Genomic DNA, 15,904 nt, shown 5'->3' with positions numbered 1-15,904 from the left:
TTCACAGAAAGCTGTGCTTTTAAAGGATCTTTCTCCTCTGGTGGTGGTGGGGGAAGGTGTATAAGCTCTGCAAATCAAATATGGTTGCTGATATTTCTTAAAAAATCATAGATACACATGTGTTGCTCAAGCCCATTAATCTGTCCAAATAAGCTACCTTTCTTATCTCCACTAATTTAAATGCAACTTGTCCCTTAAAGTCACACAGAGAGCTTCTGGTATAGAATAATAAAACAGCTGACAGTGATGTAGCACCTGCCATGTGCCAGGTACTAAGCACTTTACACATATTACTTTGACTCTCACAGCAACCTATGAAGGAGGCACTGTTATTACCCCACATCACAGATGAGGGAACTGAGGCACAGAGTGGTTAAAGAACTGGCCCCATGCTCCACAGCTTAGAAGTGGAGCCAGGATTTGACTATGAGACAAGTTGGCCACTTCACTGCTGGAACACTACATGTGGACCTACTTTGCCTGGACGGACCAGGCTTATGCCGATTGCCCTGGTGTGGTTATCGACAGTGCTGTGGTTTGGCTATGACCATTCTGCATGTGGTGCTCCTGAATCCTGCCTTCACTCCTCAACTGCCTTCTCAATTCTATCCTTTCTCCCCACCAGGCCAAGCACTCCTCAAAGGCACTGAGCACCCCTGCTCTTCCACCATCCTCTCCCCAGCACACAGTAGGGGCCTTCCACACAATAGGCCCACCAGCATGTATGTTTTGTGTCTCTTTTCCCCACCCTCCCCCAGTCTCCATGTGGTCTGGGTGGACTGACTGGCCCTCCTCTTCAGGGAACATGTGACTCAGGTCTGACCTATGAGCCTGTTACATTCTTTGGCCACAGGAATTGGTTCAAGTCTGGATATATGACTCCTGGTGGTCCAGTGGGAGAGTGTTCTAGTACTTAGGAGGAGACCCTGAGAAAAAGATGCCATTGACCCTGAGGTGGCTGGGATGGGAGGGTGTTAGCCTGAAGCTGCTGGGGCCCTCATAGGGTGAGAGCCTCCTGGAGAACAGTGGGGGAGAAAGATAATAAGAGAGGGATGGACGAAGCCCAGCACTGAAGGCCCCAATCTAGCCATGCCTGAGGCCAGAACAGTTCCTGGACCTTTCAATTGCACAAGCCAGAAAGTCCTTTTCTGCATAAGTCAATTTGAGATGGGTTTCTCTCAACCAGAATCCTAATAGAAATACTCAATAAATATTGAAAGATGATTAATTCCTTAATGGAAAACTTTCAAAGCACTTTCAGCTGACTACCTCCAAATGGCAAAGAGTGAAGTAGCACAATCCCCATTTTACAGGTGAGAAAAGTGAGGTGGTGAAAGTCTAAGCATCTTGTCTGTGGTGACAGGTGAGGCTGGAACACCTCCCCACTCTTCATGCTTTCCCCTCCGCCACCCCTGTGTATTTGAGAAAGTGGCTAGTTTTCTCAGCCTCTTAAATACTTTGTAAGTTCTTCTCTAGGCCCAGCACCTGACAGCATTCTAGGCCTTAAAATGGAGCACAGACCACTTCACATGAAGACCCCAGGGAGCTGTTCTCGTTTGTCTCTGGCCAGGCAGTGAACTCCCCACGTGGAGCCTGTATCTGAGTGGACCCCAGCTTCAGCCTGTCTGCGACACGACTGAGTCTGTGGCTGCCTCAGTTTTCCTGTCAACCTGTCAGGGCCCTAGTGATCTTTGGGGAAACAGACAATGAGATCACACAAACAGAAGACTCCCATCCGCTGCCTCCACACTCCCCCGTGTCCAGCTATTGGTGCCTCTGTGGATGACCTGAGGCCTGCGAGGTTGGGGGTGTTCTCAGCTAACACTGCATTTACACAACACGAGGCACCATCCCTCCCACCCGCGACCTGCCCTCCTGTCCCCCTCAGCCCTTCTCTGTCCTCCACTCGGGCAGGCTGTAGGATTCATACAAAATTAACCAGAGGTTCCGTTTCACAACACTCTGAAGTATCCAGTTCCCACCCCACCTGCTGCTGCCCCATCTTCTTTGTCCCCCTTGCTCCCCCACCATGAAATACACAGTGGAGGAATTGCCCGATGGGACTTGTTTGAGCTTCTCCTCCGACAACCTGAGGTGCAAGTGACAGGAAGTGAAGGATGAGGTGCGGAACAGCTCAGGGAAGTGCCACTCTAGACTTGGGAAACCGAAGCTAATTGTTCCATGGGTGACACAGGGTGTCCTGTGTCCTTCCGTCCTGCATAGGGAGGGGCACCAGGGCATCCCCCATCTCTTCTTTCTTCCTCTCTTCCTTCTGTGAATAATTTTGAGCCCCCAGGCATTCAACAGGTGCTGGGGACACAGTGGAGAATGACAAACATCTCCAGAACCTCACAGGCCTCCGCAACACCCACTACCCATCTTTCCAGACTCATCATGAGTTCACCTATTCTGGGAAGCCTCTCTGATAGCACGTCAACCCTTCATTGGTTACTGTCTTAGTAATTGTCTAATTCTTTCATGAGGATGGGATCCATGCATTTATAACAATAGCAATGATAACATCATTTTGTAAGTGTGTAAAGTGTGCCATACACTGCACTAAGCCCTTCAAATAAACAATATTTGTGAGGTAGGTAGTGTTATTATCCCCACTTCACAGATAAGGCAACCAAGGCTCAGAGAGTTTACACTGAATTCTCCCAGTGTCCCTTAACAGTAATCCAGTTAGGACTTGAACCTGAGTCTCTGGGGCCCTACTGTTCTAGGCTGGAAGGGTTTGGAAGGAAAAGGGGCAGCAGAGGGCAGAGGGAAAGGCGTTATCAGAATGGAACAGACCAGTAGTGGAAAAGGAAAGAAACAAAGCTCAGGTCAGGGGCAGAGGCCACCCGGGCTCTCTCAGGGGCCAGTTTTACAGAACAGCTATCTCCAGAATTGGGTCTTTAGGTAGAAAATCCAACACTGCCAGGCTGTGGGGCTGAGCTATGGCCTGTGCTAGCAGCGGGTGGTGCCCTAAGTGGGAACAGATTTCTATAGCTTTAAACCCCAACTATCACTTGCAGAGATCTTTTTGCCTAAAATTAGCCGGATATGAATGGAAAGGCTAATTTATGTGTGGCCTGGAGCACTTTCCTATAGTGGGACTCAGAGGCCAGTTCCTTGCTCACGTCAGCAGATTGGGGACAGGGGTTGTCAGGAATGGCCAACCTGAGTTCCTGTCTAGATCTGGCATAGCCCTAGATCACATGGTTCTAAGTTGAGAGCTGGGGCTGGAGGCCAAGCATTTTTACAAATAAGAAGAGGGTAAACAGGGCAGGACAAATGCTGAACATGAGAGAGACTAAAAAACAGTTCCCTGGTGGCCCCACCCTACACAGGCCCCCACCTTTAGAGGACTGTGCCCAGGTGCATATGCTTGGCTTGGGGCTGATGGCACATCTGGGTGTGGTGGCCATAAGAGCTGTGCTCAAAGTCTACTTTGATGTGAACTGTGGTGATGATCTTAAGCCCTCATGCTTCCCATTTGTAAAATGGGATAACAACTCCTGCTTCCACATACAGATGTAATAAGGATGCAGAATAGCCTATTATGAAGTGTGGCACCATGTGGGGACACTAACCAGTGTTCCAGAAGAGACAGATCCCACCCTTTCTGGAGATTGTGACTGCTTTTTCTAGAGCAGTGATAATCACAGTGCAAACAAGAGCTGACATTCATTAAGCACTTAGACCAGGGGTCCCCAAACTTTTTACACAGGGGGCCAGTTCACTGTCCCTCAGACTGTTGGAGGGCCGTACTATAAAAAAAAAGTATGAACAAATCCCTATGCACACTGCACATATCTTATTTTAAAGTAAAAAAAAAACAAAACGGGAACAAATACAATATTTAAAATAAAGAACAAGTAAATTTAAATCAACAAATTGACCAGTATTTCAATGGGAACTATGCTCCTCTCACTGACCACCAATGAAAGAGGTGCCCCTTCCAGAAGTGCAGCGGGGGCCGGATAAATGGCCTCAGGGGCCGCATGCGGCCCGCGGGCCCGTAGTTTGGGGACCCCTGACTTAGACACTGGGAACTTGGCCCGATCTCAATGAATGACAATGTTCACACCCATTTTACTAATGGGGAAATGGAGGTGTTTAGTCTCTGGGACTTAATCCTAACACACAGCACTGCCCATGTGCCAGGGTCTGTTCTAAGCTACGTTGTCCTCACCACAACCCTAGGAGGTAAGCACTATTATTATTCTCATTCAATGGGGGATAGTGAGGAAACTGAGGCTTAGAGGAGTTGAGTAGTAATTTGCCATAGTCCCACAGCTGGTAAATGGTAGGGTGTGGATTTAAACCAGGGGTCTCAAACTCAACTCAGCATGTGGGCCGCAGAGCAAGATCACAGCCGTTCGGCGGGCCTCACTAGGTCTACAAAAGGCAACTGTTACGCAACACTTTTCTCACTGCAGTTGAAAACAAAAAATAAATCAGTACAAAATTGTTCGGCGGGCCGCATGTGGCCCACGGGCCGCGAGTTTGAGATCCCTGATTTAAACCCAGGTCACTCAAGTCTGAGGTCTGTGGTATTATGCTTTTCTGTCCCTACCCAAACCTCTTTCAGCTCCACCTGCATCCTGGGAGACTTTCTGGGGACCACTGCAGCAGAGGCTCTGGTTAATCCTACCACAGGCTTTCTTTCTCCTTAGACATCTTTCCCTTTAGGAGCAGGACACAATGAGCCAACTGGTAATGGTCCTGCACAGTGGTGGAGCTCAGCAATGGGCCACTCAATTTTCCAGGATCTGAGAGCCTGCCATGTGGCAGGGGAGGGTGGGTTTCTTAATTTGGGGTCCATGGCCTGTTTTCAAGGGGTTCTATGAAGGCACTGAGAGTGTGAGCCACATTTGCTGCATTTTCTGTGGAGAAGGGCTACATCTTCCATTCAGGAACGGAGCCCAGAGATACTTAAGAATTCCTGACTCAAGAGGCAATCTCCTGGTCCTATTCACAAGGCAAAGACCACTGCCTCCTAGCAGGCTGAGCATGCCAGCTTGATGGCAGAGGTGAGCATGGGCCAGTCTGCCACAAACAGGTGTTCACACAAGGCTGGGGTTCAGAAGCTCCAAGGCTAAGACCACTCCCATTACAGGGCCACATGTGTTCATTTTTAAGACCTGAGCTAGGATCTCACAGTGAAGAGTGAATGTTTCCTTTATTCCCACCCTCCCTGCCAAAACTACAAAACACCAAGGGAAAAAAAAGTGTTTCTGAACTTCAGCCTGGGCTCAACATGTATGCATAACATCAGAGACAGAAGCCAATCTGGGAGGAAGGACCAAGCTAAATTAACTCTTCCTCCTGACCTAAGAGGGCCCCAGATGAAGAGGGACACAGACACCCCGAGCCACCAGGTACAGAGGGGTACAGGCACAGGTAGCTACTGGACAGACTGGCATGCCTCAGTAAGCAGTTAAGTCTATAAGCAGCCACTATAGAAAATGCATTTAGTTAGTGCCCAGCCATGCCCAGGGCATGAGCACTGGATTTAGGAGATGGAGTGAGAGGGACCTCCGGCCTCAGATTTGTTGTCTCTCATGGGGATAAGAATTCTGATGCTGCCTGCCTCCCAAATTGTGGTTTATACCTGGGGGAGGAATTGTCATCCACTCTCCTTAGAATAATATGGCTGCCAATTATTCAGTGCCTACTGCATGCTCAGGCCTCCACTAAGCAGTGTGAGGTAGGCATTGGCCCCATTTTCCAGAGGAAGAAACTGAGGCTTGGTGCAGCTTGTTTGCATGAAATTACTATATTGGGGAGTGCCTGGGCAGAGGCTCATACCTATGCTTTTGGGGTTCATTTGGGAACTCTTTTCCCTTGTGGTAAGGGGAAGGTAACTGTGGGGATGGAGACCCAAACTAAGCTCTGATGCCTAAGCTGGGCTGGCTTCTCTCTTCTGTGCTTCATGGCAGATACCCTAGGAAGTTGAAATCCTCTCCTTCTGGAGATCCCAGGCCTACCTATTTTGTCGATTGCAAGAAAGTTCCACACCCATGTCCAAGGCAAGACACACATGGTCATCTGTCACCGTTTCCATAATGACTCATCTTCCTGACTGTTCTGTCTGTCTAGCAGTTCCAAGACCTACAGCTGCCCCAGAGACCTGGGAGTCCCCAAGTCAGAGCCCGGATTTGGGACAGCCAGGCACAACCTGGCCCAGTTGCAGGATTTGGGGAGCTGGAATTGGTGCATGGCAGCGATGTTGTGGTTCCATGCTGGAGCCCAGACACGGGGGTTTCTGGGGCTATAGGGATGGGAAGCCAGGGGCTGGTGGCTGAATTACAGAATCCAACCACTGTAGATGGGATGAGGAGAGTAGGAACCCTGCCTGAGTTTCCACAAAGGCAAGAGTGATATGGTTCCTCTTCCCGCCCACCGGCTTCCCTCCTGGCCCCGCCTTGAACTGGGTGCCTCCCAAATTTCCAGTCTGATGGGCCCACCCCCAGCATGGATGCAAGCAGCCCATTTGGGCTGATTTTGGCATCTTGTTTTTAGAACACAGCCTGTGACCCAGCTCTGTTCCTGAGGTTCTCTTTGTAGGTAGCCTGGATCAGACCCCAACCCACCATGGAAAGAAAATGAAAGCCCCATCCCCTGGCCTGTCCAAAGGGGCTGACCCTCAGCTAGAATACAGCAGAACACTTATATTGGCATTTCAGCCCATAGCCAAGACATCTCTGTGGTTAAACAGTATGAATGTTGCTCCCGGAGCCAACACAGACGGTGGTCACCAGGGCTGCCACCCTGGGCTTGAGTCTCCCACCTACCTTCGACAGGTGAGGTTTTGAGGCGCCGGCAGATGGCTTCGGTGTCCCCATAAGTCTCCTTGATCTTGACCACAGCCTCAGTGCCCCGTAGTTCCATGAGGGAGCGGAGCTCCTCCATCGTACACCCAAACTCGCCCCCATGGCTTGACTCATTTCTTTGGTTTTTGGAGTAAAAGTCGCTGTTGGTCATGTCACCCATGTTTGCCACAGTCCCTGCTCGGGTGGGCCAGGGGGTCAGCACTGGACAAGAGGCTGCTGGGTGATGGCTCTGTGTGGCTGTCCTCAGCACAACCTCACTGGATGGCTGTGGCTCCTGGTGGCCGACTCCGGGTCCCAGGGGGAGGGGGTGGCTGAGGTGGGCTGACAACAGCAGTGGTGAACTCCAAGGAGTATCCCTGGGTGCAGAGTGAAGTCCAGGGGCCGGAGGGGCTCAGGGCTGTAGACCCAGTAGTCTCCATTCAGCGGGGCCCATGCTGCTCCCTGGAGCTGGCATCTACATGGTCAGGGGCGGTGGCTCCTGTGGGGGCAAACACAGTGTGGTGACAAGGGTCAGGACCTAGAAGGCCTCATGGGATGGGTGCTCATGAAGGTCCAGTGCATGTGTACATGCATGCCTACCCCAAATAGCACTCATATATCCTATAATGGGTGTTTTGTTCAACACCCCATAGCACACCAGCACATATTGCAAACCCAAACATACCAGCACTCTCCTAGATACCCCATGATATACCACCCCCAAGACATAGCCTGATGGACCTTCATAACACACCCCAATACCCTAATTGTTCACTGTGCTATGTAACAGACTGACTTCACAACATGTAACGTGGTGTACACACACTCTCAGACAGGGTTTGGAATATCCTGCAACATCCAACCCGCCTACTTTTAGGACCCACCCCACTGCCATACACAGACAATACACAAGCCCCACTTCCCCCACACATGGGAGAACCACCCTTCCCTGACATGCACAGTGTCACACACAGTCACACTTCTGTGCATACATCTAACATCCCCACCTCCTTCCCTCAAAAATTACCTGTGCTCACCGCCCCTCTGTGCAAACACAGACCCTTATTTCTCTCACTTTCCCAACGTGTTTACACACATCTTATGCCTACACAATTTGAGACATAACCCCTAAGTATAAATGCTACCCCTGTCCATGCCACCTATACCTGCTGATACACACTGTTCTCTTTACGGTCCATGGGGACACGGAAAAGCCACCCACCTCTACCCTTAGCCCCCAGCCACATTGATCAAGGCCCTCAGCTGGGCCAGAGAAGCTAACTCATGCATATTCACCAGGACATCACTGAGCCCACAACTTGGCCCCCAGCATGAGCTGGGGTCCAGGGAACCCTCACCTGGGGGCCGCACAGTCCAGCACCACAGACAGCGGCCTCCACGTCCCTCTGGGAGCCCAGGAAGAGGAGGGAACGCTGACTTCTCTCTGCCTGCCCAGCCACCCTTGCAGGAGTGTGGCATCTGCAGGGCTGCCAGGAGAGAATCCAATCTGCCTGGACACCCAACACCAGTGGCCAAGGCCCCGGCAAGCGTTGGGTGACAAAGGGCCCCTGCTGAGCTCAGTTGAGCCTGGCACAGGGACCGGCTCCGCCTAGCAGCCTCAGACAGCTGGCCATCTTAGGTCCAGGAGAGTGCGGGGAGGAGGGGTGTAGGAAGCTGAGAATGAGCCCCCGCCCCAGCCCCAGCTTCTCCCTCTTGTTCCCTCTTTCCTGCCCTGTCTCTCGCCTTTACAGTCCTTTCCTCTTGTACAGAATTTTAGAGCTGGTGGCATTTTAGAGTTAATCTGTTTTTTTCCCAGTGAGGACCCTGGAGGTCAGAAAGGGAAAGGGACTTGTCCAGAGCCACAAAGGGCAAAAACAGAGGGGCCCCGAGGTGTCTGATTCCCTGACTCTCAGCGGAGCTCCTTCCGCTCTCCCTAGGGGGCACTCTCTCCTTTCTCTCTGAAGAGTACAGCCTGGTAGCTGCACTGTGCCTGAAGACAGGGAAGAACACAGGATGGAATCAGAGCAAACGCAGGTTCAAATCAAAGTTCTCCCAAATCCTGCAGAACCCTGGGCAAATCTTTTCACTTTGCTGAGGTTGTTTCCTCATCTGTAAGACCACAGTCATTCTCCTCTTGCTGCTTCCTAACTTACTGGGAGTTAATTATAAACCACATTCAAATCTGGTGTTTCCACCTGGGGTATGGGGCTTCCTGGACAAGGATTGGGGTGGAGGCACAGGAGAAACCTGTCATGCTTTCCAGGGGGGCACTTGCATGGAAGGCTGCAGCAGGAATCCTTATTTTTACACTGGGAGCAAGAAACTGTGGCTTCTTGAGTAGGGGTTCAAGAAGCCATAGTTTCTGGTCAAATTCTGGCTCCTCCATTTCCTAGCAGAATGAGGAGCAAGTTAACTTTAGTTTTATTATCTTAAGAAAGGGAGGAGAAATAGAAGTATCTACCTCATAGGTGTTATGAGGCTTAAATTAGTTTATTTCATGTAAAATACTTAGAATTGAGCCCAGTAATTACTGAGCACTCAGCAGTTATTGTGATTATTACCAATCCACACCACTGCTTTATGAGATAGACAGTCTTATTATCCTCATAGATCATATGAGGAAACAGACCAAGAGAGATGATATAACCTCCCAAGATCACACAGTTAGGGAGTGGCAGAGTCGGGATTTAAACTCAGGCACTCTGAATCCAGAGACTTTCTCTTTATCAGGACACTGCCTCCCCTGGTGAGTCTCTCTCATGGGGTTCTTAGGATGCTTACATGAAATGCCATATGTGAATGAAAGTGCTTTGCAAACCACAGGGACTTTCTAAACTTGAGGCACTGTTGTCTATCTGTCCCCTCGCTACCTGTGGCATGGCTTATGGCACTGATAACTACATCTGACAGCACAAGCTATGAGAATCATTAACAGTAATTATATTTGTGATGACAATAGTAGGCATGAGTTAATGGCCTACTGGTAATTTTAATCACTAATGTGTTAAGATAAACAATGATCTTCAACCATCTACCCATCCATCTGTCTATCTGTCTGTCCATTCATCTGTCCATCTCTCCCTCCATCCATTCATCCATCCATCCAATAACTGTTTTGGGCATCTACTCTGTTCAAGGCACTGAACAATCCAGAAATGGTCCCTGCTTTCCAGGAGTTAATAGCGGAGAAGAGAGACAATTAACTGAGTGATTTCTATATAACATGATGGGTTTGTCATGATGAGGCCCCAGGTGCTGTGGACAACCAGAGCAGGAAAATCTGTTCTGACCGAGGATATCAGGGGAGATGAGTAGGGAATATTTTTTCCCTCTTGGAGGTTAAGTAGGCCTTAAACCAAAATATGGACATGGAAGAAATGGAAATATACAATTACCTTTTAGTAAAAGGTCAGGAGGAACACAGTAAAGGACCTGTGTGAACAGGTATGGAGAGATGAAAGGGTAGGATAGCAAAATCAGTCAAAAACCAGAACTTTGCCCCGGTAGACGATCAATCTTAAACCTTCTTCTTTTGAGACTTCCTACTGTAGTGCCATTTCTGCTGTGGCTGGTCCTCTGCCTCTGCTACCCCCTTGCTCCTGCATCTCACCAGTGCACGCATGAGACCAGCCCTGTTCTGGGTATTTTTGTTTTTCCTTCTATGTAGCACTTTGGTACTTGACTTAACTGTGGGATCTCCTTGATCAGGGAGCTTGAAGTCTACTGGCACAGAAGTACTTGGATGATGCCACTCCAATGATATACTGACAGACAAACAGAGCCGAAGACCTGCTAGTTAGTGTAGAATCTATTAGCTGCCTGAACTCTCCAGACTGGAACACTCTCCACACCCCAACCATCGCTGCCTCGACAATGGCCTGTTCTGCTCAGCACAGTGCCCTTTCCTTGGAAGCTTTCCCTGACCACCCAGGGCTGTGTAAATGCTCCTGATTCCTGGACCTGCAGTAGCTTGGACCTGCTTAGCAGACTGCCTTCTCCAGGAGCTTGAGAGCGATGTCTGAGTGGGCAGTAGTCATGTCTCTTGTACCTCGTATGGTGCCTGGCATCTTAAAGGCACTGAAAAAATGCTTGATGAATGAATGAATATCTGGATTATCCCCTGGGTTACTCATCTATTGGAAGTCCTCAGACCTTAGACCTCAGTTTCTTCATATGTAAAATGAGCTAGTGATTCCTCCCCTGCTCATCTTACAGGTTTGCTGGGGATAAGGAAAGATATCACAACCTGCAGTCATACTGTTTTCTTTGAGAAGCATCCCTGCCCTCCACTTCTCAGTTCCCCTTAATCACAATGAGGAAAGGGTGTGAGGCTGGAGCAGGCAGCTGTCCCCTCAGCCACACAGCTTACCAGACTCTGACATCCTTGCTGCCTCACCCAAATACCACCTGAGACATTTAATGAATGGTGTGACCTTGGAGAAGTCATCTAACCTCACTGGATAGGCTTCATCTGCAAACTGGAGTTGACCCATCTATCTAACAGGCTGCTGTGCGGACCCATAGAGACCCCTGTGTGTAAATCTTGGTGCAGCTCCTGGCTGGAAGCAGATATTCAACAACCCTGGCTTCTGTATCTCCCCCTAGAAACCTGTTATTAGCAAGTGTGTCTCCCTCATGGTTGTGATGAGGCTCATTTGCAGCAAGTTCTCAACACTGCAGTCACTCCTGCCTTAAAAAATGGGCACAGAAGCTGCTATAGACTGAATGTGTTTATTCTCAAAGTAGTATATTGAAGCTCTAATCCATAATGTGATAGTATTAGGACATGGGGGCTTTGGGAGGTAATTAGGTCATGAGGGTGGAGCCCTCATAAATGGGATTGGTGTTCTTATAAAAAGTGACATGAGGGATGATCTTTTTAGGCCATATGAGGACACAGAGAGAAAACAGCAAGCCAGGGAGAGGGCCCTCACCAGGAACCCAATCTCCTGGCACCTTGATTTAAACTTCCCAGCCTCCAGAACTGTGAGATATACAATTCTATTGTTTAAGTAACCCTGTCTATGGTATTCTGAGATAGGGGCATTGGTAGGGTTATGACTAGTTCTGGGCCCAAAAAGGGTAACACACTAAGAGTCACACAGTCACCTGGGGCCAGAGCACATCGAAAAGTTCCTCCTTCATTCCCAAGCTCCTGTAGCATGACCTTGATCAAGCCCTTTCCTCTCTGGGCCTCAGTTTCTCCATGGAAAGTGAAGGTATTGGATTAGTGTTCTCTGAAGCCCCTTCAGGCTCTGACAGTGCCAGGACCTTTCGAATCCAGGAGAATACTGTGAAAATATTAGATTTATGCATTTCGATCTCATCTTATTAGCATTTAAATGACTCTATATTGTCACAGTCACATTTCAGTGACTCAAGAATAGGTTAGGGGCATCTTAATAAAAAGACTTTGCCAGGAAGGACACTTACAGAGGCAGGAGCAATGTTTTCGTTTTGTTTTGTTTTAGAGTTAATTTAACAAAGAAGGAATCTATCTTTTGATGGAAGGATTAAAAAAGAAAACAAAACCCTAAACCAACAGCTTTTTAAGTCAAACTGAAGGATGGTACCTGGGACAATCACAAATGAATTATGTGCTAAAAATTACTTTTGAATGTTGACTCCTTCTGTTTTAAGATGTACTGATTTTAAATGTCACTTTAATATGTATTTTTAAAATCACCTCTTTGAATCATCTCTGGTAGCCATGACAAATGTAGGGGACACAGGCCCTGTCTAGAGATCCCAAGTGATGAGGCCTCGTGCTGCCACTAGTTAGTTTTGTGACTCGGGCAAGGTTCTGACCCCTCCCTGGGCCTTGGTCTCCTCCTCCCCAACAGAGCCAAATTCACATCCTAACTCAAAGGGTTTTGTGAGGACTAACTGAGGTAGATCTTAGCCCAGTTCCTGGCACAAAGGAAGAACTTGCTAAATGGTGACTGTTCTTAGGATGATAACTTGCTTACTGCCTCTACCCTCTGCTCAACCAGAATGTTCCCCCACACTTCTGTGCTTAATGCAGAACTCAGACTGATGGGGTCATACCCACAAGGCCCCTGGCATTGCTCAAAAGGCTGGGGATGGTCCACAGGCTAGTCTCCCTTCTACTCTCATTCTGACTAACTAGTTTCCTTGAGGTAGGACCTTTTCTTTCGTCTCCTGGATGCAAATTATGGCCTTTCTGTACAGCCTCCTGTCCCAGTAGTGGGAACCCTCCACCTCAGCTATGACATAGGAAAACAGCAGCCAGAGACACAGACAACTGCTCTTCCCTCAGCTTTACTCAGACAGTTGTAGCCACTGCCTTAGATGCTTCTCTCTGGGCAGGAAATGTCCTGTCCGTTTGTGAGTGTGTGCATGTAAGAAGAGAGCCTGATGGGTCTGCAGTGTCAATGTGAGTGTGAGTGAGGGTACGCACATGAGCGGGAGTGTGTAGGGTCACTCAGCGTGGATGTGCAAGGTCAGGCTGAGTGTGTTATGGTGGATGTTCATCATGGCTAGTCCGTGGTCTGGGGGCACATCTCTGTCAGAAGGAATGTGAAAATGTTAGTGTTGGGTTGGGCCTGTAAATGACTGTGTGTCCCTGTGTTGTGCCAGAAGATGTGTGCTTAGTGTGGATGACCTCAAAGGACAAGGTTTGCTCTGTAGTTCTACTGACTCTGTCAGCATACGTGTGTGTCTGTTAGTGTGAGTGAGTCAGAGACATCTGTGCCCACACCTGCCCCTGAGTGTATAAGCCCCACAGTGTCTGTATGTGTGTGTGTGTGTGTGTGTGTGTGTGTGTGTGTGTGTGTGCATCAAAGCTGACAATGAAATCTCAGCTTTGAATTCTCACAGTTGAGGAGAGAGAACTGGGAAGGAGGAAGGGAACTGAAAACGAATACCTCAGAAGCAAATTTAGAGCTATTTTTGGAAAACTCCTATCCTGCTAACAGAAAAGGAAAATCTAAAAAAAATAAAAAAGACCACAGAAACAGCCTTGCATCAGCCCTAAAGGCACAGATGGCAGAAGCAGGGCCAGAGGGTGGGATGTTAGGGATGTAGGGCTTTTCGTGTGTCTGCTTATCCTCATGCCTGTCCTGAGACAGGGTAGGTATAGCCCTTTGTTTCCCACCGGGCTCAGTACCCTCTACTGCTCCCTGTTCTTCAGAGCAGCTGCCAATGTTTGATGGTAGGGAAAAAACACAATTTCTAGTCCTCCAGGTATTTCACATAGCTATCATCTTTCCATCTATCTACCCACCCACCAGTCTACTCATCCGTCCATCCATCCATCCATCCATCGATCCATCCATCCATTGATCCATCCATCCATCCATCCATCCATCCATCCATCCATCCATCCATCCATCCATCCATCCACCTGTCCACTTATCCATCTGTCCATGCTTCTATCCTCCCACTCACCCACACATTCATTAGCTGTACATCCATCTGTCCATTTAGCTCTCCATCCTTTCACCCATTAAGTCAAACTAAGGAGGTGTATCTCAGGCCCTGCCCCAAGTCACTGGGACTTTGAGAAGAGCAAAGAGCTTCTGGATTCTGATCTTGGCTTACCACTGCTATTAACAGGACTTGCTTAGCACCTGTCTCCATGGGCTGTATGGTATCACTGTCCCTACCTTACAGGTGAGGAAGCTGGGACTCAGAGAGGTTACAGATGGCCAAGGCTATAGAGATAGCACTTGGCACAGTTTAAATACACTTGCTGTAGTCCAGAGCCTCCATCTTCCCTCTGTACCCCACTGTCTGTCACCAACATGCAGAATAGCCTTGGACCAGATCCTTCTCTCCTGTGCCTCAGTTTCCTTTTTTTGTAAAGTGAAGGGGGGTTTGGATGGATACTCAGTTTTGAAAGGCCATTGAAGCACCATCCTCAAGGATCCTCTCATCATCTAATACTTCTTTCTCAGGGCATACATACTTCATTGGGACTCCCTGTTGCCACGTCAACTCAAGAAGGAGCAGCCATCCCATCTGCAAGCTAAGTATTGCTTGGCTGGAGGCAGAAGGAAGGAGAAGTGTCCTAGAACCCAGTAGTCATGAGCTGATCAAAGCTCACCTGCTGCCTTTGACATGCACTGCCCTCCTTGGGCCTGTGCAGGGCATTGTCTGCTTTCTAAGACTTGTACACTTGATGTGCTCCTTATTTAGAAATCTTTTTTTTTTTTTTTGTATTTTTCTGAAGCTGGAAACGGGGAGAGACAGTCAGACAGACTCCCGCATGTGCCCAACTGGGATCCACCCGGCACGCCCACCAGGGGGCGACGCTCTGCCCCTCCGGGGCGTTGCTCTGTTGTGACCAGAGCCACTCTAGCACCTGGGGCAGAGGCCAAGGAGCCATCCCCAGCGCCCGGGCCATCTTTGCTCCAATGGAGCCTCGGCTGCGGGAGGGGAAGAGAGAGACAGAGAGGAAGGAGAGGGGGAGGGGTGGAGAAGCAGATGGCACTTCTCCTGTGTGCCCTGGCCGGGAATAGAACCCGGGACTCCTGCACACCAGGCCGATGCTCTACCACTGAGCCAACCGGCCAAGGCTAGAAATCTTTTCTTAAAAAATCTTTGAGAGTTTTCTGATGAAGCAAAAACAGTAAAATCACCATCAGATGGAGGCAGAAAAGCCTAGCTGAGGCAGAAAAGTACTGCAGAAATTTCACTTTGTGCTGCAAGAAAGGGGACGTGCATTAAGAAGGCTGTGGACTGTGGCTCTGCCTGTGGAACAGCTGCTCTGAATCTTGTTCTCTGGCTTCAGTCAAAAGCCTTGGCCACCTCTCCGGCCTCTGTGCTCACCTGCCCTGCTCTCCATGTAGCTGCACTGACCTCCTGGAGGCCTCCTTTCTGCCCTGGCTGCCTCCCATCTCTAGATCCTAACAGGCTACAGTGACACTGTCCCAGTCTATCTTTATTTTCCTCCTTCTCTCCCGTGGTTTACTAGCAGAGGCCTGAAGGAAGGACAAAAAAATGATAACAACAACACTTAGCCTGCACCTACTACATGCCAAGCATCACTCCATGCAGTTTGTTATCTCACTCAGTCCTTCACAACCACCCTATGATACAGTAACTGTTGGCACCCTGATTTACAGAGGAGAAAAAAA

General features: G+C 49.0%; 1 protein-coding gene across 10 annotated transcripts in view; it reads right to left on the bottom strand.

The window, feature by feature from the left end:
• The window catches only part of ATP2B2 (ATPase plasma membrane Ca2+ transporting 2), a 503,137-nt gene that overhangs the window by 147,345 nt on the left and 339,888 nt on the right, over nt 1-15,904 (bottom strand). For all 10 annotated transcript variants that reach the window (XM_066352101.1, XM_066352092.1, XM_066352093.1 and 7 more), the window contains one exon: nt 6,786-7,302. In XM_066352101.1, the coding sequence (XP_066208198.1) occupies nt 6,786-6,984 (199 nt within the window). In that variant the 5' untranslated portion in view covers nt 6,985-7,302. The remainder of the gene's footprint in view (nt 1-6,785; nt 7,303-15,904) is intronic.

The sequence above is a fragment of the Saccopteryx leptura genome, chromosome 10 (assembly GCF_036850995.1).
Source record: "Saccopteryx leptura isolate mSacLep1 chromosome 10, mSacLep1_pri_phased_curated, whole genome shotgun sequence".
Classification (NCBI taxonomy): Eukaryota; Metazoa; Chordata; class Mammalia; order Chiroptera; family Emballonuridae; genus Saccopteryx; species Saccopteryx leptura.
This window is presented reverse-complemented; position numbering and strand designations above follow the sequence as displayed.